This window comes from Mustela nigripes, chromosome 14 (genome assembly GCF_022355385.1).
Source record: "Mustela nigripes isolate SB6536 chromosome 14, MUSNIG.SB6536, whole genome shotgun sequence".
Lineage (NCBI taxonomy): Eukaryota > Metazoa > Chordata > Mammalia > Carnivora > Mustelidae > Mustela > Mustela nigripes.
The window spans coordinates 94389490-94413632 of NC_081570.1; the positions used below are offsets into that span (position 1 = coordinate 94389490).

General features: G+C 58.6%; 1 protein-coding gene across 6 annotated transcripts in view; it reads left to right on the forward strand.

The window, feature by feature from the left end:
* Positions 1-1840: 1840 nt before the first annotated feature.
* Positions 1841-24143, forward strand: part of KCNC4 (potassium voltage-gated channel subfamily C member 4) — a 34183-nt gene continuing 11880 nt past the window's right edge. The window contains exons 1-4 of one of the 6 annotated variants that reach the window (XM_059375680.1): positions 1841-2532; positions 12899-13835; positions 15879-16082; positions 22737-23117. In XM_059375680.1, coding sequence (XP_059231663.1) covers positions 1855-2532; positions 12899-13835; positions 15879-16082; positions 22737-22888 — 1971 coding nt within the window. In that variant the 5' untranslated portion in view covers positions 1841-1854 and the 3' untranslated portion in view covers positions 22889-23117. The other 5 variants (XM_059375683.1, XM_059375682.1, XM_059375681.1 and 2 more) reach the window with 5 other exon arrangements.

Here is a 24143-nt window from a genome sequence, read left to right on the forward strand (position 1 = left end):
ACTCCATACCCATGGGTGCCAGAGCTCAGGTTTTCTTCCGCCCAGACCAGGAGCCAATTCTCTGCGCAAGGCCCGCAGGTCTCGCATTCCACGGTGACAGAGACAGTACCAAGGCTACAGGCATCTTGGGCCTAGTTGGGCCTCGGAGGCGCAAGATGGGGGCGGGGTGGTCAGGAAGTCCCAACAGGGTGTCTGGGACAGGAGAGGGCAGCCTCTTCCTCGCGACACCGTCTCTCCACTCCCTTTCTTCCCTGTTCTCCAGTCCGTCGCAATGAAACCGCAACAATAGTGGGCAGGGGGAGACCAGAGCAGCCAGAAGGGACGGGCGGGGGTTAGAGGTCAGGGGCCGCGAGCGCGTGGGTGTCACCGAGGCTGCAGTGGGAGGAGCTGTGGGGCCGGGGGTTGGCGGGTAGCCGGGCCGATGGGGGCGGAGGGTGGCGGAGGCGCGCAGGGGCGGCGCGCCAGGCTGGGCGCTGGCGGCGAGGGGGTTACGCGCCTCGGCTCGGCTCGGCTCGGCTCCGCGGAGGAAGGCTGAGCTCTGCGGACGCCGGGGCCCTGCAGCGAGCCCGGTCGGCCCCGCGCCGCGCCCCGCCCACCCCACCCCGCGGAGGGCGCGCCCGGGCGAGGCGGGGCGGGGAGGAAAAGGCGCCAGCAAAGAGTAGCATCCGCTACCATCGCGGGAGGGAGATCGAGAGCCCCCCTTGGGCCCCAGCCCACCGGCGCCAGGGCTCCTCTACCCTTAGGCCACCTTTCGCCCGCCTCCTGTCGCGAGCCAAGGCCGGCACCCCGCCCGGAGATGGGCAGACGCGCGGATGGCGTGGCTCCCAGCGCCGCCAGATCGCAGGAGCCCGGCGCTGGGGCGCTGCGCTGAAGCTCCCGATCGGCGCAGCCTGGGAAGCCTGCAGGTGTCCTTGGCCGCTCGGCCACCGGAGCCCAGAACCCCGCGCCCCGGAGCGGCTCCGCCCCCCAGGCTCGGCGCTGCGCAGGACGCCCCGTCTGAGGCCCCCCCCGCCCCAGCACGGCCCCCGCTGCGCAGCGCCAGCCCAGCGCCGCTCCCAGCCGCTGCCGAGCGGCGGACGCAGGACCGGAGGCTCGCTCCTGCGGGCGCGCTTGTTTTCCTGCGGCCGCCTCGCCCTGCGCAGCCCCCGCCCGCCTAAACGCCGCGCTCCGCTCAGCCCCGCCCGCCTTCGGAGCCCTGCGCTGGATTTATGAATGGGGGGAAGAGGCCACATGCCGCCGCCGCCGCCGCGTGTTGACCGCAAGCACCCCGGGCCCGCGGAGCTCCGGCTGCCGTGAGAGCGTCGGCCCGGTCCCGGCAGCCGCTCCGAGAACTTGTTGCTGCTGCGCTGCCGCCGCCGCGGGGAAGCCGGCGGCTCCCGGGACTCGGCACGGTCTGGGAGAGCCGGAGGGTGGCCCGTGTGAGTGTGAGCGCGCCGTGCGCGCTCCCCGGACCCTCGCAGTGCGCCTGGACTGTGCGCTAACTCGCCTTCTGGGGGTGAAGGGGGGGCGTGTCCAGAGCCCTAGCGTCTGAGTGTCCAGTCCTAGCAGGGGAGGTGTGTATTTGCCCCTGCCTCCCTGGGCCCCTCGCCCGGGTCCTCCGCTAGCCTTTTTCTTCCCTGCCTCCTTGCCGAAGCTGCCTGCCCAAACCCCAACCACCTGTGCACCCGAGAAACCCAACTCCTCCTGCTCGGCGCCCCGGGGGGGAGGCAGGGGCAGGGCCAAGCCGCAGAGGGGGCCGCCGCCGCCTCCTGCCTCCTCCTCGCCTCCTCCCCCTCCCCCGTCTGACGCTGCCTCCTCGGGAAGGGTGTTTAGAGGGCAGCGGCCGCCCCAAGCCGAAGCCCCGCAGCGCTTCTTATGATCAGCTCGGTGTGTGTCTCCTCCTACCGTGGGCGCAAGTCGGGGAACAAGCCTCCGTCCAAAACATGTCTGAAGGAGGAGATGGCCAAGGGCGAGGCGTCGGAGAAGATCATCATCAACGTGGGCGGCACGCGACATGAGACCTACCGCAGCACCCTGCGCACCCTACCGGGCACCCGCCTCGCCTGGCTGGCCGATCCCGACGGCGGGGGCCGGCCCGAGTCTGATGGCGGCGGTGCGGGCAGCAGCGGCAGCAGCGGCGGCGGGAGCTGCGAGTTCTTCTTCGACCGGCACCCGGGCGTCTTTGCTTACGTGCTCAACTACTACCGCACCGGCAAGCTGCACTGCCCCGCCGACGTGTGCGGGCCGCTTTTCGAGGAGGAGCTCACCTTCTGGGGCATCGACGAGACCGATGTGGAGCCCTGCTGCTGGATGACCTACCGCCAGCACCGCGACGCCGAGGAGGCGCTCGATATCTTCGAGAGCCCGGACGGAGGCGGCGGTGGCGCGGGGACGGGCGACGAGGCCGGCGACGAGGAGCGCGAGCTGGCCCTGCAGCGCCTGGGGCCCCACGAGGGAGGTGCGGGCCCCGGCGCCGGGTCCGGGGGCTGCCGTGGCTGGCAGCCCCGCATGTGGGCGCTCTTCGAGGATCCCTACTCCTCCCGGGCGGCCAGGGTGAGTGGCAGGAGCCTGGGTCTCCTCTCAGGGGTGCAAGGGGGCCCGTGGCAGTGGGGATAGGGGCCGGGAGGGGCCGGCAGAAACTGATTTACCTGGCCTCTCCCTCCCTCCCAATTCCCTCCGGCTTCCCTGGGCCCCCAAGGGACTCACAAGCCCCCCCACTCCCCCCACACAGCCTCTCTCCTGCACGCCTCACCAGGAGATTGCACACACTTGACTTACCACTTGGCCCTCGTCCCAGCTGCCTGCTTTGCCGCATCCCCTCAGAGGGAGTGGGGTACCCTTAGCTGAGCTCATCCACCCCCTTCTTTGTATGCGGACCGCCTGTCTTAATTGACCCCTCCGCTCCTCCACAGGGCCAGCGTCCTGGAGAGCTGGAATAAGGCCTTTTGCCTGAGGCAGGCAGGTTTTTGGGGGGAAGAAAACTGGGTGTGTTAAGGGCCACCTCCTTTAAATGCTCGGGGTACCTCCGAATGCTGTGAAGTATGAGTTCTGCAAAGGGGATGCCAGCTTCAGCCCATGACAGACGGGGCTGGGACCAGCACCCAGGCCTCTCATCCAGGTTTCTGGAGAACCCTTTTTTTCAGGGAGATAAGCCAAGATGTCTGTCCCATGCCATGCCCCGAAGGCTTCCTGGTCACCTGGGATGGCCTGGCTTCAGCTGGACAGCGAGGGCCTAATGTTCTGGGCACTGCAGGCTCCTGTGGTCAGTGGCCAGCCACAGGCTGCCTGCCATGATCCCAGATGTGTTGCCACTTCTTTTCTTCCTGCTGCAGCACCGACTGGCTTCCCAGAAAACCCTGGTTCAGGTTACTGCTTGAAACGAGTGTATGGGGGAACAGAGGGGGATGGCATAGGTTGATCTAGGCCAGGTCTAGTCCCTTCCCACCACCTCCTCCCCCAAGTCAGTCCAGTTTCTCCCAACCCCCTTAGGTGAAAGGGGGTGGAGGGGCAGAGATCTGCTTGGAGAGCTTTAAAAAAAGAAAATTCCTGAAGGATTGCTTTAAGATTCTTTAAAAAAAGAGAACCCTGGGGGCTGTTGTCTGGCTTCATGGTTGGCAGCCTGAAGCCTGGCTGGGGTCTGTCTGGGAGACAGGAAAGAACAACATGTTTTGGGTGTAGGGTTCGGGTCTTGCTGTGGAAGCTGGTCCTCACTTCTGGCATCCCCAGTTGTCCTGTTAATGAGTCTCAGAGCCCTGTCACCCTCCTCAGCACCTCCTGGGCTGGGCCTCAGCCTAGTCATGGAAGGAAAAGTTCCACTTCCCCACCCAGGGGAGGATGGGAGACCGAAATGAGACTGCAGGGTGGGCCAGGCTGGCGTCAATGTCAGACCAGGGCAGAAGCAGCTCCTGCCTGGGAGGAACAGAGGTCCCCGTGGTAGAGGCCTATAAGGCTGGGGCTGCAGGCATCCCCCAGGGAGGGCCCTGGTGGGCAGAGAACTTTCTCAGGACTGAGAGTGAAGCCGGCTGGGGGCTGGGGGGTGGTTGGGGAACTGCCTTTGTTTCTTTTCCTACAGTCCTGAGATCAGCTCAGAAGGTGAGGGCCCAGGGCATGGCCTGGCCAGGGTCTGCTGTGAGTTCTGGGGACTTCTCCTGCACCTCACTGACCCTGCTCATGTCAGCTCGAGGCTATGTGTGCTAGAGGAGAGTGACAAGTGTGGAATTAAGGTTCTTTCCAAATTGGAGGTGAGGGGAAGAGTCTTCATAGACATGGGGGAAGGGGACAAGCCAGGGAGGCAGGAATGCTGTGAGGTGGTTAGGAGAGTTGGGTCCTATTTCTGGGCATTCTGGGGTCTCTGGGGGACTTTTCACATTCTCTGGTTCTCCTCTTTTGGATTCCAAGGGAATGTTCCATCAGTGAGTTTATGTTCTGCCAGACAAACCCCAGGGCAGGCCAGCCAAGGGGCTCTCTGAGCAAACTCAGAGCCTAGCTGGCCCTTTCAGTTCCTCCAGGAGCCCAAGATACTTGTCCTCTTGATACGGAATCCCATCAGCCAGCGCCTTCTCATTGAGGTTAGGAGTCCGGGACCAGGCAGGGTTAATTCTCCCCACTGAAGTGATGAAGATACCAGGATTCAGAGGCGTTAGATGTCGTCAAACACAAGTAACCACAAACAGGACACCTTCCCTAGGTTCCAGCTTTCTGGTTGTGAATACTGATGTGAACAGCTATATGGAGCTTAATGGCATTTGTCCTCAAAGAGGAATTGTCTCCTGCTAAGGAGCACAAGAGGGAGGCAAACCTTCTGGTTCAGCCGTTCCTGGGACAGACACGTGGGAATACATCATCTCAAAAAATTCGTAACTGCTCTTCACTGTACTTTGCATTAAGCTCTAGCACTCCCAGGAAACTTAGGGGGGAGGTGTCCTCCCCGGGTAGTGGATTGGGGCCTCGGGAGGGTAAAGAGCTTGCCTGAGATGACACAGCCGGATAGTGGCCCACTGGGAGTCCAGGCCCCTGCTCCTCGGACTGCCACATGTGCTTTCCACCATACGTGCTGTTCTTCAGATGGAGAGCTGGCTTGTTCCTTATTCTGGCCTGGAGGGTGTTCTGAGGTTCTGGGGCTGTGCCCTCCCTGCTTAAGTCTGTTACCCCCAGGCCGGTACCATGGCCTCTCCAGCAGTGGCCCCTGGGTCTGTGGGAGTACCTCTGGTCCTCGGGGCCTGGGGCGTTCATTGGAAGTGGGAGGGCAGTGGAGCAGCGCTCTGCCCCGGGCATCTCTCTGCACTTGGCAGCTGGTCATCTGAGGAGTACGCCATGACAGGAGCAAAACAGATCCAAACGGAAAATGGACTGAGTGGAGCCTGTTGCCTCGCTCCTGGCCTGGCCTGCAGAGCCATTCCCCATCAGGCAGGCTCCAGGCAGGCCAGGGTGCTCAGCCCTGCTCCCCTCACTGGGGCCGGGCCCATGACAGCCGCTGCTGTGCTTCCGTTTCCGTGGCCTGGCAGTCGACATGATAGAATGGCTGATCCAGTCCCCAGTCCCCACCTGCCCAGGGCTCGTTGTCCCAGGCTCTGCCACAGCCCGGTGGCTTCCCAGAGGGGGACAAGTGGGGGTTTGGGCAGTATTGAGAGTGCTGAAATAGGCCTTCCTTTTTTCCTGAGGGCAGACAGGAAACCTGAGGAATGGGACCCCGGAGACACTTCTGTCTCTCACCCCCAACCTCTTGATGACCTAGGAGTGAGACTGGCTTTGCCTCAGTTATCAGCTCTATTGAGAAGGATAGTCGATCTCCTGTGGCTAAATCCGTACCTGGGTTAGTTTTCCCATAACATTTCCCTTCTGAGTAGAGGATGTGACCCAAGGGTCCCTGTTGCCCCCGGGAGCAGCTGGAGCTGGGTTTTCACCTGGATTCAGCCCCCACCACATGTCAGGGGCTGTCACCCCTCCTTTCGAATCTCATCTGTCCCATGTGAGGCAGGATCATTCACCTTAGTCTACAGTGAAGGAAACTGAGGCCCACAGGGACTTGTCTAAGGTCACACAGCTGGCCATGGAACTAGGCTCCAAACCCAGATCTAGTGAACCCATGTCTGTGTTTGTACCACATCTGCAGGAGGTCTCTGTCTTTTGGGGGCCCCAGAAGGGGGCCTTCTCTCCTCTCACCTGTCCCCTTACTTCTCCCTCCAGACTAAAGCTCCCATCCCCCCACTCCTTAGAATTGCTTGCCTCTGATCTTGCTCTCTATTTTTTTTCTCACTGTGGGACTTCAACAAAAAGAAAGGGAACTTAGTTCCCAGAGGAGACTAGGTGTCCCCTGGCCCAGGCAGGGGAATGAAACAGGACTTCTTGGAAAGAAATGCAGAGCTCTGTTCCTGCTCCTTCCTTCAGAAGACCCCCTGCCTCTCTGGCCCGGACATTGCCTGGGACTAGCCGGTCGGTGGGCAGGACCCTCTGGATCCAAGCCCACTGGGCTCGGGAGAGCCAGGAAGCCAAACCTGGGAGGCTGGCTGCCCTGTCTTCCCCAGGGAGTGAGTGCCAGCATGCGCCTTCCCGGGAGCAGGAGGGGTGTCAGGCCAAGTCTGCAGGCCTGTGGCTGCCCTGCCCTGAGGCAGCCTCCCAGTCTCCTCCTGGGTTTGTTTTGTGTTTTTCTTTTCTGTTCTCAACAGACCAACATTTGCCTCTGAACATCTTGTCTCGGGATAATGAGGTGTTTCTCTTTGTCACCATTTGGGGTGGGGTGTTAAGTGGGGGAGGGGCTAAAATAAACTTGGGCTATTTTGGGGCAATGGGGGAAGAACAGGCAGGAACAGAGCCAGGCAGTTGGGGGGGGGGGCGTCCCCAGGTCCCTGGCGTCCACCCGTGGACAGTGCTGTCTTGACATGCTGGGCACCAGCCAGCCCACCACAACCTTTGGCCCAGCTCCCCGCTAGGTTTTTTTGTTCTATTTTGTTTGTTTTCCAGCCTGCTGATAGTGACCCAGCCCCTGGCATAGGGCTCCATCAGGCAGTGGTCTTGGCCAACCCTGGAAAACCACAGAGTCTGAGAGCCCACGTGCTTGGAGGTATTGCTGGGCATACCTGTCATCTCTAGTCCCAGTTAGTGGGGCTGACCATGTTTCCTCATAACAGGCTCCAGGAGAAGAAGCAGGCAGTCACCTTGGCTCCGGGCATTCAGGAAACATTTATTGAGTACTTACTACATGCCAGACACCAGGCTGGGCCCTATAAATATAAAGATGAGTCAGACGTGGTCCCTGTTCCTGAAGAGAGCTAGGTCAGGGGGAGTAGATGGCAGCTGAGGAAAATTAGGTGATGAGGAATAGTAATAATAATACAAGAAAGATCATGAGAGGTGCCACAGGCATCTTAAAAAATGAAGTCCAAGAGGAGGTGCGAGGAGAAAGCGATAAATCCCAGTCCTGTGTGAGGTGAGGCGAGGCGGGGGAGAGCGTTGGCAGGCGGGGAAGCTTCCCCGAGGAAGCAGAAGATAAGCTGGATAGGCCCTGCAGGATAATGACTTAGCTCCCTTAAATAATTTTTAGAAGGAGGCAGGCTATAAATAAATATATAAATAAATAAGTTTTCCAATGTGGGTAGCGCTTAACCATGCAGAGTTAGGGAAGGGGTGAATTTTCTGGCCAGGGGACCAGCCTGGGCAGAGATGGGACAGCACAGAATATGGATAGGCAATAGCCAGGAATTGCATTTGGTTGGGTAAGTTCTTGGCCAGTGAGCCGGGCTGGACTGGATTCCTTCTGGGGCTGGACTCCTCAGTTCTCGGCACCCCGGAGGCTCTGAGAAGCCCCATGTGCTGGCTTGGCAGGAGGTGGGCATGGGTAAGGCTGGCTCTGGCTCCTGGAGCAGAATGGGAGGTCCCGGGGCCAGGGTCTGCTCCTAGGGGAGCCCGTGAAGGGAGAGGAGCAGGGGTATGTAGGCTGGGCCTGGACTCACAGGGCAGGCCCTCATTCAGGAGCCCAGATGCAGCAGAGAGATGCCTTGCCTGGCAGACTCTCTCTCCTTGCCTGCCTCTGAGCCCCCAGGGGCTGCCTGCTCCCTTTGCAGCTCTGCTTGGGCACTAGGATCTCACTTCCCCGGAAGCTTCAACTCCTCATTCCATCCCCACAGATATTCGTCTGCAAGCATCTTTGGCTGTGTTCTCAAATTTCTCTTCTCCTACACTTCATCCTTAATATAGGTTTTGGGCATGAGTCTTCTTATGTTTATCTGTCCATCTGTCTCCTTGGCCCTTTCTCCTTGGGCTCCCCTCCCCTGCCCCCGCTGATTGTATTCAGTTCCCAATGACTGGTGTCTGTCACCTCCCCGCTAGCTAGCCTCCCCACCCCGACCCAGCCTGTGCCAGATTCCTGAGACACTCCAGGCTCTGTGCTGAGTTTTACAAATATCGTTTCTTTTAATCCTTAAAACAGCTCATCAGGTGGGCACTGGTCTCATCCCCTCAACACATCAAGCACACTATAGCCTCAGGGCCTTTGCACTGCCTGCTCTCTCTGACTCTTGAGCTCTCCTGGACCTTCACATAACCCCCTCTCTCACTCCTTCAGACCTCTGCTTAGATGTCAACTTGGCTGAGGCCTTGCCTCATCACCCGATTTGAAATGCTTCCCTCACCCTCATACTCCTTACCCCCTTGACTCTTATTTTTCTTCCTAACACTTAGAGCAGCTGGCATACGATATAGCTTACTAATTTGTTGACAGTTTCCTTCTACTCGAATGTAAGGCCTAAGGGACCGGGGTACAGGGGTATTTATTTTGTTTCCTGCTGTTCTCCAGCACCCAGAACAGTGTCTGGCACATTGTAGGCACTCAGTTTCCATTCTATGAGCAAAAATCTGAAGGCTCAGAGAGGTTAAGAACTTTGCCTAAGGTCCCTCAGGTAGTCGGCAGCAGAGCCCAACTTGGATCCAGAAGTGTGGGACTTTAGATTTCCACCACCAGCTATCTCAGAATGAGTTCGATGAAGGAGGCTGATAAGAGAGCTGAAGCACCTGGGTCTCCAGATCAGCGGGTCCCCAAGAAGATATAGCACCAGCCATGTGGGGTCTGAGGGAGCAGGAAGCTGGAAGGAGCAGCGCTTTCCTGCACACCTCTAGTTTCCTTTAGGTTTCCTGCTAGGAACTTCCTGTCCAGGATGGTGAGAGCACCCTCTAGCCTTCCAGCAGGGACAGAGTAGCCGCTGGCCAGATCAGGTCACACAAGCGGTATTCCACTTGAGCAGTTTTGTCTTCCAGCAGAATCTATGCCCTGTGTCCTCAGGTCTTAGAAAGAACTGACCGCTTCCGCCATGAGAACCAGGGTGAGTCACTCCTCCCCTGGGGAGAAAGCAGGGATTTTGTGATTTTTCTCACTTCAGATTCAACTCGGCTGTCAGAAGCTGCAGGCAGGGGTCTGTGGAGGCCCGCACACCTCGGCTCTGTCATTGTCTTACTGAGCACATACTGTGTGCCAGACACTTGCCATTAGAAGCTCCTTTAGTTCCTCAGTAACACCACGAGGTGGGCTCTAATGTGTCCCCATTTTGTAGAGAGAGACAGGTACAGAGCACACCATTTACCTAGCAAAGGCCCGGGGCGGGGGGGAGGGGGGGCTAGGCCATCTGACCCCAGGGCAACTTAGCTCCTTGCGCTAGCTCTCTCGTAGGCAGGGGCCAATGGATCGGGAGGAGGTGCCGGTGCTTGTGGCTCGCTGTCCAGGATGGCCTTGTAAGGGCTGCTCAGAGAGCTCCAGCTCCAGGCCTTGATGCCTAAATGGGGTGATTTTTGCAGCCACTGCCTTCTTCCTTGGCCCTTTTTTATCCCCCAAAGCCCTCAATCAAGAGAGTGGGAGAAAAAAAAGCAGTGTCCCTACTGCCAGAGGGGAAGGCCTGGTGAAGGGCCTTGATTGAGTTTGTTTAGGACCACCACTTAGGAAATAGTGCAGTCTGGGGAAAACTTAGGGGAGAAAAGAATAACTGGGGTCCCAAAGGGGGACCCATAACCTCAGGACTTAACCGGTGGCAACGTGGCCAGGGCCCAGATGCCTGCATTTGTCACAGCTTAGCCTCAGGTCTGTCTGTCTCCTCGGGGAGGGACGGCTTTCTGGGGCCTGCCCGGCGCCGGCTGCCAGCCCCAGAGCAGTCACATGACGGGGTCACCAAGGAGGAGTGGACCGTCCCTATTTGTTTGGTTAGAGGGCCAAGTGGAAAGAACTCTGAGCTGAGAGGCAGGAGCCGTGGCCTCAGTTCGATCCTGAGCCAGTCATCTGCCCTCTCCCGTGAGTCTGCTGCCCTAAGAAATGGGCACACGTGGGTGGCTACCCTTTCCCTGCCCCACCTTCAGGAAGGGCGGAAGTGAGTGGTAGGAGTAAATAGATAAAGAGTTGTGTTTTAAAAACACAGCAAAAGTGAGTGAATACTGCGGGAATTCGGGGAGTTGTTCCCTAACGTGGGAGGAGAAAGGAACTTGGAAGGAGTTGGGCACATGGGCCTCCCTCCCTTCCCTCCTCTCTGTGCCCTCTGCTCAGCCCCTTGGCAGCTCTTCCTGAACTTGTTTTTCCAAATCACTAATTAACTTCACGCTCAGCTCCCCCGTGGGCCAACTCTCCTGGCTAACTTATCCTCCGAGACGGCGAGCGGAGATAGTGAGCTCCTGCTTCCCATGCTCCCTGGCAGAGCCGGGATATGCTGGCCCCACCCCTTACCCCAACCGCCTCTGCTTCTGGGGATGGGGGAGTGGGCAGTGCCGGGACTCTGGGTTGCCAGCATCCCTGCCGCCACCAGACAGGTCCCTCCACCAATTCATCTCTGGATGGCCGTGGAGAGCCCGCAGCTGGAGCCGTTTGCCTAAGGCCCACATAACTTGTAGTGCCTGGCCAGCCCATTGCTCAGGGAAGTAAAATGAGGTCAGAAAAGGAAGTTGAAATTTACCTTTACAGGAAAGCAGGAGACAGGAGAAGCCCCAGGCAAAGTTGTTCAAGGAGGGGAATTGTTATCTGTGGCCTGCCACCTCCCTTCTCCTTGCTCGCTGATCTCATCAACTTGTCCCTGTTCAAGGGTAACACATAAGAGATCTTAGTGTGTGATGGGTGTCTGTCTTAATCCAAAGGTACACATCTCTAAGGTTGAAGTAGCACTCATCAGGGAGTTGGCTGGGGGCAGTGCTGACGGTTCAGAGAAGACTGTCCTGGGTCTATGAACTGATCCTGCCTGGGAGGTGGTGAAGACAGTGTGTTGTAAAGAGAAGGTACAGCCTCTGAAGTTAAACCGTGGTGAGTTCAAGTGTGGTTTTCACCCTTTCCAGGCTGTGTTACCTCAGGCAAACACAGAACCTCTTTGATACTCAGTTCCCCATCCGTGAAGTGAGATGACGAGGCTTACATCGTCATAGGGTCACCGGGGGGACTGAAGGCGGTAACATGTACCCGTACCCAGCCATGCCAGGACGGAATAGACAGCTAATGAATGTGCATTCCCAAGTTCTCTCCTCAGACTCGCTCCTGCTTCAGAAGCCCGGGAGATGCTGCTGCTTCATTTTCCCAGCTTCCCTTGTAGGAGCTCCCATTGGTGTTCAGCAGAAGTAAGAGCAAGGCATGCCTTCTCTCCCTCCCAGCGCAGACTCTCAGGGAGCAGAGCATCTCCGAGAGGCACCATTAGACAGGAGGCAATGCCGTAGTCAGGTGGAAATCAGGGCGGGGCAGGCATGGGGGTTGCCAAGTGGTGGAGGGGCCACAGTCCTTCCTCATGCTCCTGTTTGAAGTACAGCCCTCTGTTCAGGGAGGGCGGGCCGCAGCAGGGGGCGTAGACCTTGGCAACAGGTACCCTGACAGTGGTGAATAACAGATGAAGGCTCCCTAATTGGTGTTATTACACATGCATTTCCTCTCCATTCATAATGATTGGACACTTAAACCTCTGCCGAGTGCTGCTGTCATCGTTCTAGCTGAGATCCCAGCAGCTGTCCGGACCAGCCGCTGCCACATTCTGATCCCAATGGGTGCAGTTTATTTTTTGTTGGAGCTCAGTTTATTCTGAGCACATTCCCTCTGTCTCCTGCCGTGGAGCATGCTGTCTTCCTTCAGACTCTTCTCACTGTCTGGGACATTCTAAACTGAGAGGCAGGGGAGGGGGACTGGTATCTGGGGCCTAAGGAGGTGGGGGTGGTTCATGGCTGGAGCTTAAAGACTCAGCTGGCAGAGAGAGGCCACAGGTCATTCCCACCAGCCCCCTGTCTCTGGGCATATCCCTTAATGCAGCAGACCTTAGAGCTTAGCATGCATCAGAATTACCTGGAAGGTTTGTTAAAACAGATTATGTGGGCCCAGTGTGTCTCATTCAGTAAGTTTACGCAGGGCCCGAGAATTTGCATTTCTAACTAGTTCTCAGGCCCGGCTGCTGCTGGTCCTGGGCCTCGCTTTGTCTTAAAGTCTGGTTCCTCCAAGTGTAGTCTGTGGACCAGCAGCCTCACTTGCGAGTTTCTTAGAAAAGCAGAATGACAGGCCCTGCCCTTGACCTCCTGAATCAGAATCACATGTTGACAAGATTCCCAGATGGTTTATATACCCGTTACAGTTTGGGAAGCTTTGAGGCTTCACAGCACTGCAGGAGCACGGAGCTGGGCAGGGGGCGGGGCCGCTTAAGAGGCGGGGCCCGGCAGCTACTGTTCCCGTCCACTTGACTATCTTGAAATCTTCTGTGCACCAGGACAAAGATTGGGAAGTACTACCTTAAAACACCCAAGCAGATGGATAGAGACCGTCTAGGGAAGGGGTTTCAGCCCCTACTGTGTACCTTAATCCTGCCTCTCGCCACCTGACAACTGCTTGGTCACCCCTGCCCCACCTCCTCCACCCCCGTGCACAAGAGAACCTCCCCTAACCCCTTCCCCCTGCGCTGATAGCCACCCCGCTCTCCTCCTTGCCTCACAGGTGGTGGCCTTCGCCTCTCTCTTCTTCATCTTGGTCTCCATCACCACCTTCTGCTTGGAGACCCACGAGGCCTTTAACATCGACCGCAACGTGACCGAGATCCACCGGGTAGGGAACACCACCAGCGTGCACTTTCGGCGGGAGGTGGAGACAGAGCCCATCCTGACGTACATCGAGGGGGTGTGCGTGCTGTGGTTCACGCTGGAGTTCCTGGTGCGCATCGTGTGCTGCCCGGACACGCTGGACTTCGTCAAGAACCTGCTAAACATCATCGACTTCGTGGCCATCCTGCCCTTCTACCTGGAGGTGGGGCTGAGCGGCCTGTCCTCCAAGGCAGCCCGAGACGTGCTGGGCTTCCTGCGCGTCGTGCGCTTCGTGCGTATCTTGCGCATCTTCAAGCTCACGCGCCACTTCGTGGGCCTGCGCGTGCTAGGCCACACCCTGCGCGCCAGCACCAACGAGTTCCTGCTGCTCATCATCTTCCTGGCGCTGGGGGTGCTCATCTTCGCCACCATGATCTACTATGCCGAGCGCATTGGCGCCAGGCCCTCCGACCCACGGGGCAATGACCACACCGACTTCAAGAACATCCCCATCGGCTTCTGGTGGGCTGTGGTCACCATGACGACGCTGGGCTATGGGGACATGTACCCCAAGACCTGGTCAGGCATGCTGGTGGGGGCGCTGTGTGCACTGGCTGGTGTACTCACCATCGCCATGCCTGTGCCGGTCATTGTCAACAACTTCGGCATGTACTACTCCCTGGCCATGGCCAAGCAGAAGCTGCCTAAGAAAAGAAAGAAGCATGTGCCCCGGCCGCCCCATCTTGAGTCACCCATCTACTGCAAGTCTGAGGAGACTTCGCCCAGGGACAGCACCTACAGTGACACCAGTCCCCCTGCCCCAGAAGAGGGTATGGTTGAGAGGAAACGGGCAGGTGAGATTGGGGGTTGGGAAGGAAAGCCACCTCTCCCCCCGTGGCCCAGGGAGTCCCCAGATGAACTAAGGCCCTTGGAATTTGGGGTTGTGCTTTACTACTCTGGGCTTCCCTGAGGATACTTTGCCTTTAAGAGTGCAAAGTATTGAGGCCCATCTCTATCTTCTGGTGTTCGAGTAGCTTTCTGAACGTCGGGGTTTGGGGAGTGAATGTCCCACTCAATTTAGGCTGTGATGGGCAGTGCATGGGGTTGTAAATTCCAGTACCACTTTGGCTGCTGTGCTGCGTGACCTGAGGCCAGTCACTTACCCTCTCTGGTCCTCACCTGGTAAATGGGAATGATCTCCTACTCCCAAGACGTTGATGAGACCCAAACAAATGACAGATGTGAGAGGGCTTTGAGAAGGAAAAGCCACTTTACAAGCACCAGGCCTTGTCGTTATTAGCTAGACAGCAGGGACAGCTGTTCTTCCAAGGTGCATCAACGCATGAATCATTTCTTTCCAAACACTGGAGTCTGATGTCTCTTGGCCTAATAAATGTGATAACGTAACAGCAGTGGGAGGCTGCCTTCTGTTCAGCACAAACTAGATTGAGTCCTGGGCTCAGGGTTTCACATGGGATGGGAGGGAACCAAGAGGGAACAGCCAGACAGAGTCAGGCAGGGGAAAAGGAAGGGTGGAAGAAGTGGCCTCTGCATCCTGGAAGGGGAGGGCCTGAGGGCCTGGAACCTTCTTGAAGGATGGGAAAGGCCGCCCTTGGGAAGATGGCTTCCACCCGAGTCAAGAGATGGGAAAGGAAATTGGCTTAACCGGCAGCAACTTAGAGTTAGGATGGAGAGTGGGAACCTGAGGATTAAATATGCGGTGGGCTCCCGAGGAAGGTCTAGGATTCCTAGTCTGGGGAGCCCTTGGATGCCAAGCCTTCCCAGGAGCTGGGGGTGGGCCAGGAGACAAAGGTAGTAGCTTCTATAGCCAAGCTCTGGGGGCAAAGTGGGACTCATCCTCTGCCGGGGGATGCCTGACTCGAGACTCTCACTTGGCCTGTTGGTTGGGACCCGGCATACATGCTGGGGCTACTCACTCTGTGGGGTCATTTGGGGGCCTGGGTCTTCCAGAGACCTTGATGGAACAGGACCCCTCAGGCTCCCCCCTTCTCCCCCACCAAAGTGGTACCTCCTTCTTTGATCCCTGAATGTAAATCTCCCAGCCAGTGCCCCAGGGGATTTCAGCTGTACCCCGAGGCCCGTTCAGAGCTCAGAGGGAAACCTAGTGTCAGAATGGAGAAGGCCCAGCACCAGCTCCTCGATGCACACTTACCATGGCCCCGTCAGCTATGCCTCAGCCTGACCCTAACCGTTTGGCCATGGTCAGGGCATTTGTGGCAGATGCCGAGGCCACTGCCTTTAGACGGAGTGGGCCCCTCTCCAGAGCTGAGGGCACCCCCGTGCTGCTGCCTGACGGAGGCCAGGGGTTTGGGTCTAGAAGCCCACAGCAGTGGGAGCTGCACTGGAGCATCTCCGGTTCAGGGTCTTCCCCAGGCAGGAGAGCCCCAAGAAGAGGGCTCTAAATCCTTCAGGCACTCGACTCTGCCTTCTATGCCCAGTGAACAAGAGTAACTGTCTTTAGGGGGCCCAGGGAGATGGCTGAGGAAGCCACTTTTCTCGGTTTAACCCTGACAATGCCAGCCCTCATCCCAGCAAGCCAGGCGTTCTCTCATCCAAGTGTCAGCCTGAGCCAGACCCAAGGAGGAAACAGTCTGCCACCTGCCTCAGGCTAATCCCTTGGGGCAGCCCTCAGCAGACAGATTTTAGGAACCCCTGCTTCGGGTATCTGTAACTCGGTGTCCTGGGAAAGATGCTAGGCCAAGGCTGAGAAGGAGGCAGGGACCCTGCCCCCAGCCCCCCGCCCTCCCAGGCAGATGCCAGGCCCTCCTGGGTGGGGGAATTGACACTCTCAGTCTGGGATCTGAGACCCCAGGCAAGCCCATGGGGAAGGCCTGGGCAGCCCCTCACACAGCCTCCTTTCTGTCTGCCCCCTTTAGACTCCAAGCAGAACGGTGATGCCAATGCGGTGCTGTCAGATGAGGAGGGAGCTGGCCTCACCCAGCCCCTGGCCTCTGCCCCCACCCCTGAGGAGCGCCGGGCCCTGCGACGCTCTGGCCCCCGAGACAAAAACAAGAAGGCAGCCGCCTGCTTCCTGCTCAGCGCCGGGGACTATGCCTGTGCTGATGGTAGTGTCCGGAAAGGTATGGCTCCCCAGGCTGGGCAGGTGGGGAGCCCCCGGGGAGCTGAGTCTCCCCAGTGTCCCCCACAAAACTTGAGGTCCCCTCCTCCCCTGAGGCCTTGGCCACCATCTCCTCGGCCTTGGACGTGCCCCCGCTTTTAAGATGGGTACTCTGATCTCCCAGTCCCTGGATTAGAAAGGCCTCAGGCCATCCCCTGGAGGTACACAGAGCCCAGCACAACCCACCCCAGTTGCCCACGGGGAAGACAAGTGCTAGAGGGTAAGGGGATACCAAATCAGGGGGCCCTGCCTTTGCCCTTCATTTTATCACCACCTCTCCCTCTGGTGCCTGCTGCGACCTTGAGGTCTGGCTCCCCGGGGTCACAGCCACCCTTTCCCTAGACCTCCCTGAAACACAGCTAGGATTTCCTAAGTAAGTAGTCCCGAGAGATGCCAACAACATTCAGGAGTCAGGGTAAGAATGAGCTGCTGGTATGCGGTCTTCGGAGAGCCTAGGATAGGCCCTATCTCTGCCATCCCTCATGGGGTGGGGGTGGGGGGCCCAAGAGCCCAGGAGGGTCCCCCCCAGCTCTACAGGCCTCTTGAGGCAGGGCCAGAAGGTGACCAGGAGGTGGGGATTGGGGTAGGAGTAGGTATGGAATGTGTATCCCTCTTAAGTGTGTTCTGAAGGAACCCCTCCAGGGTTCTGGGAAGTAGCGTGATCTCTCCATAAGGGAAGGTTGAAATTCTACCAGCAGGCCCCAGGCTGCAGCAGAAACAGGGCAGAAGCCGGGCGGTGAAGCTGGGTATTCCTCACCTGCCAAAAGGGGGTCAGAAATGACCGAGGATGGTTGAGGGCCAGTAGTGGCTGAGAACAGAAGTGTCAAAAGCAGGTGCTCCTGCCCCATTCCTGATCCTTTTTTTGTCTTTTGTGCCCTGTTCCTGTGACATAACCTGCCTAAACACTTAGTTCTGGGATAAACCTTGAGCCCCCCCCCCCCCCCAAAAAAAAGCTTGTCCCTGGGTTCTCAGGCCACTTCTTAATCTGCCCTTTTTTAGCCAAATTTGCTTCCCCCACCCCTGCCAAACTTCTCACTAGCCCCAAGCTCCAGACCAAATCTGGGTTGAATGAAGTGGGGCAGGGGCTGCTGTGGGATTAGCCCAGGATGCCTCGGTCCTTCCAAGGATGTCCCCTTGCTTGCCCATCCCAGCCTGCAAGGCACCTTCCTGGCCCCTGGCCCCATGGGATTTCCGGGGCACTGTGACCCTCACCAGGCCCTGAGGGGTATGTGTCCTGCTCTGCTGGACTTATGTCCTATTGGGTGGCAGCAGCGGGAGCAGCCCTCTGGCAGTCCTCTGGAAGGAGAGGGCCCAGAGGCCCTAGGTACTCCTGTGGGGCAGGAGGGATCCCCACCTCCCATGTAGGACTTGAGCCGAGTGCTGAGCACCACAGTTTTCCTGCTGGTATTGTGAGGGGCTCAGTGGCAGCGTGGAAGAAGCTGCAGTGGGTCACACCCAGGGCCGGGGTCGCACGTGTGTGTGCATGGGCAAGAGAGTCTGGATCGCACACAGCGCCAGATCCCTCTGGGTGCCTGTGTGGCCCGGCTGTTTTATTTTCAAGATGCCTCCACACTGCTTCTTGGCAACAAGCATGTAGCTCAGCCAATTAGAGTGACCTTCGAGAAGGAACAGGTGGGTTGCTGGGAAACAGGCCCTGCTAAGCAAGCGTGGCAGTTAGCATCGCCAAACTCCCAGGAAGCACTCGGCAACTTTCCCTGTGCCAGACCGTGCCTCCCTTCTCTGCATTCAGGCTCCGTGTAGGAGCTGGAGCGGGGAGCCCAGGGCTCCTTCAGCCATGGGCACAGACCCCATGGTTAGACTCCGGCTGCCTGAGGATCACAGTCTGAACTTCCTGGGAGGAAGGGGACTGGTGCTGACTGGGGTTGCTTAGGATGGAGAAGAGGGCTGCTGGAGGTTATGGGGTCTTTGGGTGGCTGGAGGGGAGCTTACCTGGGGACAGTGGCAGAGCAGAAATCAGCTGGGGGGGCCCTGAGGTCTGTCCTCTGGAGCCCAAATGACCTGGAACGCAGGGAAAGTCAGGGAGCCTTCCCCAGGCAGGCCAGATCCCTCAACCAGTGTGGGGCTCCCTGCACCACAGGGCCCCCCTGGAGCATGGATCCCACGGAGCTGCTCAGATGAGGGGCCATCCTCTCTGACCCATGTGCCTTTTCTTCACCAAGGCTGTGCAAAATCCCGGAGTCTAAACAGCATAGCAGGAGCAGCTGGAACCAGTCTGGGGCTGTCTCCACTGGCATCGAGATACAGCTCACCCTATCCTCCGAGAAAGCTCCTACTCTCCCACCCCTTCCACCCTCTCACCAGCCCTCCACCCGGGCACCCGGGCCCTTAGCTGTGCCCCCGGCTCTCCCCACCTCTGGGCGCACGCCACGCTCACATGCCCTCCAGCCCTCATTTCTCCATAGGCCCAAGGGAGCCCGGCAGGAGGCAGGAGAACCCAGACCCCCAAGCCTCTCCCCGACAGCACCCAACTCCCCAGAACATTCGGCTCTGGAGCCTGAGAGCAAGGGGGAGATTATTCCCAGGGCTCCTCCCGCACTGGTGCCCGGCCTGCGCCGGAGCTGCTGGCATTACCCACCACTGCCCCCCGGGACTTGTGCCTCTGAGCCTTGCCTCCCCTCAAGGTCCCACCTTCATCCCAGGGAATGCATTTCCACTCCTCGTGGCCTTCAGTCGGTAACCAGCCTACGACTGACTATCTCTGTCTGTCTGTCTGTCCATCCCACTCCCAGACCAGCAAAGAATAAGGCTGTCCCGCAGGTGCCCCATCTCTGCTGGTGCACAGGGAGCTGGCTGGTCAGGGGAGCGGTGGCCCCCTGGGAGAGGAGGCCTGATGCTCTCCAGCGCTGGCCTGGCATGCAGGTGGGGTCCCTAGGGCCCCACAATTGGCTGGCTGCCGGGGCATGGGAATGCCCTCCTCCCGGGAGTGACACCCTGTGGCGGCAGAACCTGGCATCCCATCTGCACCCCAGCAGCCAGATCTCTCCTGCGCTGCTCTCTCTGCTTCCACGAGTTTTTCTTCCCTCCTCCTCCTGCTGCCTCAGACTCCCAGCCCTGCCTGAGTCACCTGCCGCTCCCACCCAGCCTCTGCGCTCTGGATGGCTGCCAGAGCCAGAGACTCATCTAATTTCTATAATTAAGTGTATTCATTTACCTAACGAGCCCGGGAGCACAACAGGTGTGTGAGTCATTGAGGGAGAAGGGGTGCGCTCTGGGCAGGGGCAGCTGAGGGGAAGTGTGGGGACAGAAGCCAACCCACCCCCTCCTGCTCCTACATAAGCATCCTGTCACTCCCAGGCAGGGCGGGGCTGGGCTGCAGGGGGCCCCTCTCTAGCAGTGAACTGGGGGAGGCTCTCCAGGCCCCCTCTGTCCCAGGACCCGAGAAGGCCTCAGCCAAGACATTCCTGTTTTACCTGATGGGAATTAGACCTGACAGCGGAGCCTCGCAATTTTTAGAGTCAGATTACGCAGCTTTGGAGAGGGAATGACTAAGGTCCATAACTGCTCCTTCCAGGGTGGGCAAAGGTAAGAATGGCAAGACAGCCTTCAAGGGACTCAGCAGGAGGCTGGGGAGTGTGGAGGTGCCCCTGAAAGGTGAACTGGGCAGAAAGTCCAGATCATTTCATGAAAGTTGGATATTGTGAAAAGGCTCTGCCAGGACCACCCCCCTTTCAGTGCCCTCTGTCTTCTTCAGCCTGGGGCAGACACAGGAATGTGCCTTCCAGAAAAGTCTGCAGCGGGTCCTGGGGATACCCCAACCCTGCTGCGGTCCATGGGCCTGTCTCTGGCTTGCTCTCAGAATGAGATGTCCCCCCAAGAGGTGAGAAAATATGGGGGCATCCATGTGACCACCCTTCAAAAGGGGACAGGCCCCTTCAAGTGACAGGGACAGGGAAGCCATGTGGAGCAGGATGGAGACTCTAGGAGCCCTATCAAAGCTGGGGCTGAGAGCCCAACTGCTTCTCCTAGGTGAGGACAGATTCAGTCCTGTCTCAGCAGGGGTCCCTGGCCCTGGGGTCCCGGCCCCAGCAGGGATGTGGTGTCCAGCTCAGCGGGAGCCCCACAGCGCTTCTGTGCTTGGGCCTGCTTTCCTGGCTCAGGGAGCTGAGGCGGCTATTTCTGAAACGGCCCTCAAGTTGTCAGGAGTCCAAGTTTCCACGGCACCCACCTCCTCTTTCCCTCTCTTCCCTCCCACAGGGACGGGCATGCTCATGGCACCCCTCTGGTGGGTACAGCTGTCCCTGGGCAACATGATATGGGAGTGCTGGGCTGGAGCCCCTCTACCTTTGGGAGATGGGCTCCTGCCTGTCCCCATACTGGTTCTCTGGCTTCTGGTGGGGAAACACAGGACCTAGCTAATGACGGCGGAGTAGGCCATCTGCCACAGCAACCTCTCAGGACCTCTGGGCCCTGGGAAGGGGCGAAGTGAGTCCTCGATTTATAGAGACCCACTGTATACCGGGCCCTGCCTAGGGAGGTGGCTGCTTGCCCAGGCCTCAACTTATCCAGACCTGGGGCCTCGCTCCTCAGGGAAAGACTCTCTCCTCTGCCTATAATCTGAGAGCACAGTTTGCTTTGTGTTGCATGTGGACTTGGACCTGTAACCATTACTTTGTCTCTGAGAAGCTTTTCCCCCAAAGCTGGGGCCCATGCTGTCCTGGCAGAGCAGGGAAGCAGTCCAGATAGGAGCTTTTAACCTTACTAACAACCTTAGAGGCATTTCTCAACTCTGGGCATTGAGGAGGAGCTCTTCCCCTGGGCTGTGAGCTGAAGCCAGGGTTGTGGGGGTGGGAAGAGTCCATTCAGCATAGAAGCAGGAGTCAGAGGGGAGACGGAATACCAGCCCGAGGGCTGGGACTCCAGGAGTCACCTGTTGGCCCCTGGGCTGCCCCTCCCAGAGTCCCCTGGGAGAGGGGGGCCTCCTCTGCCCTGGCCAGAGTATCACCCCGAAATCCCTGCCCCTTTGGCAGCCTTCTTGCCTGCCCTTCCTGTGTCAGTGCTGGGAAGGTAAAAGAAGGGAAGGCCCACGCCACTGACACTCCAGGCTGAGGAGGGGATGGCAAGAAGGGCTCACTGTGCTTTGGGTTTCTCAATAAGATGCTTTTTTCTGGCTTTGTCTCCTGAGATGGACACATGGGTCCTCCCTGACCTTCCCCTTTGGTATCTACCTTCCAGCTGCTCCAACTCTGTTCCTGCCAGATTGAGGAAGAGGGGCTGGGCACCACAAGGCAGCACACTTAGGGACCTTCTTCACTAGCCCCCCGGGACAGTGGAATGGCCCCAGCTGGTGATGGCGGGTGGAGCTCTGTGGGGGTTCAGGAGCTGTGTGGGAGCCCAGGTTGGACCACAGGCCATGCTAGGAACCTCCCCCCAGTGCCTCCATGCCAGGCTGCAGGGCTGTGGTCCTCCTGCCCACCACACTGGAGTTGTGACGACCTGAGGGCTGGGGATTCCTGGAGCTCATTACCTGAGTACATATGGAGATTAGCTGTAACATGACCTAGGAGTCACTTGGCCTAGCTCCGGGTAGGCAGCTATGGGTAGGCAGCTATGGGCGGCCGGAGGGGCTCACCCCATTCCCTGACCCATCCCTGTGCTTCCCGCCTCTTCGCCCTGGGTCCCCTTGCCTTCCAGCTCTGCTCCTGGCCTAGTCCTTAGCCCACAGGCTGTGGGTCAGCAGCTGGCTTCCTTCTAACATCTCATTCTTTGTTTCTCCCTTTCTTTTGCTGAACTCCTTGCCCCCCCCAGAAGGCAATGTTGAGCTGAAAGCGTGCGTCCCAGTGTCTCACACCTGTGCTCTTTAAACACAGAGACCTGCCGAGACGCCCTCTCGCCCAGCTATGCCCAGGCTGAAGTCCTCACCCTCTCTTAAGCGGCACCAACGTGAGAGAGGCAGGCAGACAGACAGAAAGCCAAGGCTTAGGGAAACTCTGGAACCCTGGCAAGAATCTTTCGCTGAGAAAGACTCAGAGATCCTTGTTTGCCCAGGACTGATGGAAAACCTCCCATGTGACCCTCTGGGCCTAGAGCCATCTGGGCCTGATGTTCTGTTCTGTTGTACATTGAAGAGATATATATGCACATATAGCATCTATATTCATACATACTATACTCTCGTGTGTAGTGCACGTGCTTTTGGTGGTCTGTCGTCTTTGTCAGACTGTGTCTCCCCCAGCCCAGGCCCCACCCCCAGGCCCCCTGACCTTCATCCCCTTCCCCTTCACTGACTCCTTATTTCTGCTGGACATGTATGTGGAATGTCCCAGGAAAAGAGCGTCTGGGAACAGCCAGTCCCACTGGGGGGGATCCCAGGCTAGACTTGCCCTCTTGGGATGGTTTCTCCTGTGGCTTGTGGTCTGTGGAAGGCCTGCTTTCCCCCCAGGGCCACTTCCCCACTAGCCCCATCCCACCCCAGATTGGGGTTCTACCTCCCACCCTCGCCTCAGTTTGGGGGGGACTTCCAGGGGCTCCTTGGCCGCTCCTTCCACTCCTTCCTCCCCCTTACCTCTGTCCTGGACTGAGGGGGGCGTTTTGTCTTTTTTTTTTTTTTTTATTTGGGAGTTTTTGTTCTGTCCCCTTCGTCCGTTTGTTTTCAAAGATGCTGCTGGGCAGACGGGCAGGGAAGAGGTCTGTCTGCCCATCCGGCTCAGGGGTCTGAGAAGGGGACGCCTCGGGCGAGTGGAGACCAGTTGCAATACTGTACTTCCTGGCCGGTGGCCAGAGGACCGTGCAATAGCAGAGGCCGGGTGACCCCTTCGACCATGGCCTCTGCCCCTCCCGCGGCCCTCCCTCCCCACTCCACGCCCCCCACCTCCCACCCTGTCCCTTCCTAGTGTTGGTCAGTCCTTTTCTAGAGCTGTCCCGTCATGTGTGTCTGAGGCATGCCGAGGCTGGGCTCTGCCGCCCAGTCTGGATGTCCCCCACTGTCATGCCGTGCTCGAGCCCCAATAAAAACATCTGGAGCATCCTGCTGCTCCTGCCTGAGTGACTGCCTCTGCCTCTCCTTTCTGGCTCTGTGTCTGCGGGGACATCCTGGGCTTCTATCCCAACACTTGAGAAATGCAGCACACTCCTATCATTGGCAACTCCCCCCCCCTCCCCCAGGAATCATTGCTACCTCACCACCCCTGCACTCAGAGCTAGACGGGAGTGCTCAGAGAGGAAAAAGGATTGCCTGGGGTTGGGAAAGGAAGACTCAGCTCCCCCACCCCCAGCGTCCTGGTCTCCGCTGGTGCCCCCGAGCCCCAACATAGCCCGGAAGAACAGAGGGGTTTGGAAGGAGTCCCCCTGTATTCCTGCTTGTTTCTGTGGGGGAGGGGCTCCTCCCTGCAATTGTGCTAATTCTATATGGGCCAAGGCCCTGGGGATGCCCAAGGCGCGGTGACGACTGGGTAACTGAGACCAACAGGGGAGTGACAGCACATCTGGGACTACTGAGGGGTGGGGAATGACCAAATCCTGGGCCCAGAGAAGATGGGGGTCGTGGTAGGTAGTGGCGACACACGGCCCCTCCTGAGGGTTTCCCTACTCACTTCCGTTGGGGCACCTGCGGGGCTGACTCCCAGGCGTGCAGCTTCACGCTCAGCTGTCACCGTCTTGAAATCACAGCAGAGGGGGCCCTGCGTGTTCATTTGGCACTGGCCTCTGGAAGCCACGCAGCCACATCTGGGGACATGTGTCCATTCACCTCACCCTCTTACTCCAGGCAGAAGTCCAGGGCCTCAGTTCAACGTCTGGATTCAAAGCTCGCCACATGCTAGCTGGGTAACTTGGGGGCGGCTCACGGAGCCTCCATTTCCTGGCCTGGAGAGAACGGGAATCACAACAGCCCCCATTTCAGACACCGTGAGTGTCCAGACCTGGCCTGGAGCCCTCGGTGTGCACATGACACACGATGGGTGCCCGGCAAGTTGTTAGTTCCCTCCTCACCCCTTGCTGTAGCTCCCAGGCCTTTGCCCACAGACTTCTGAGCTCTCCTCCATATCTGGTCACAGGGGGCAGGGGC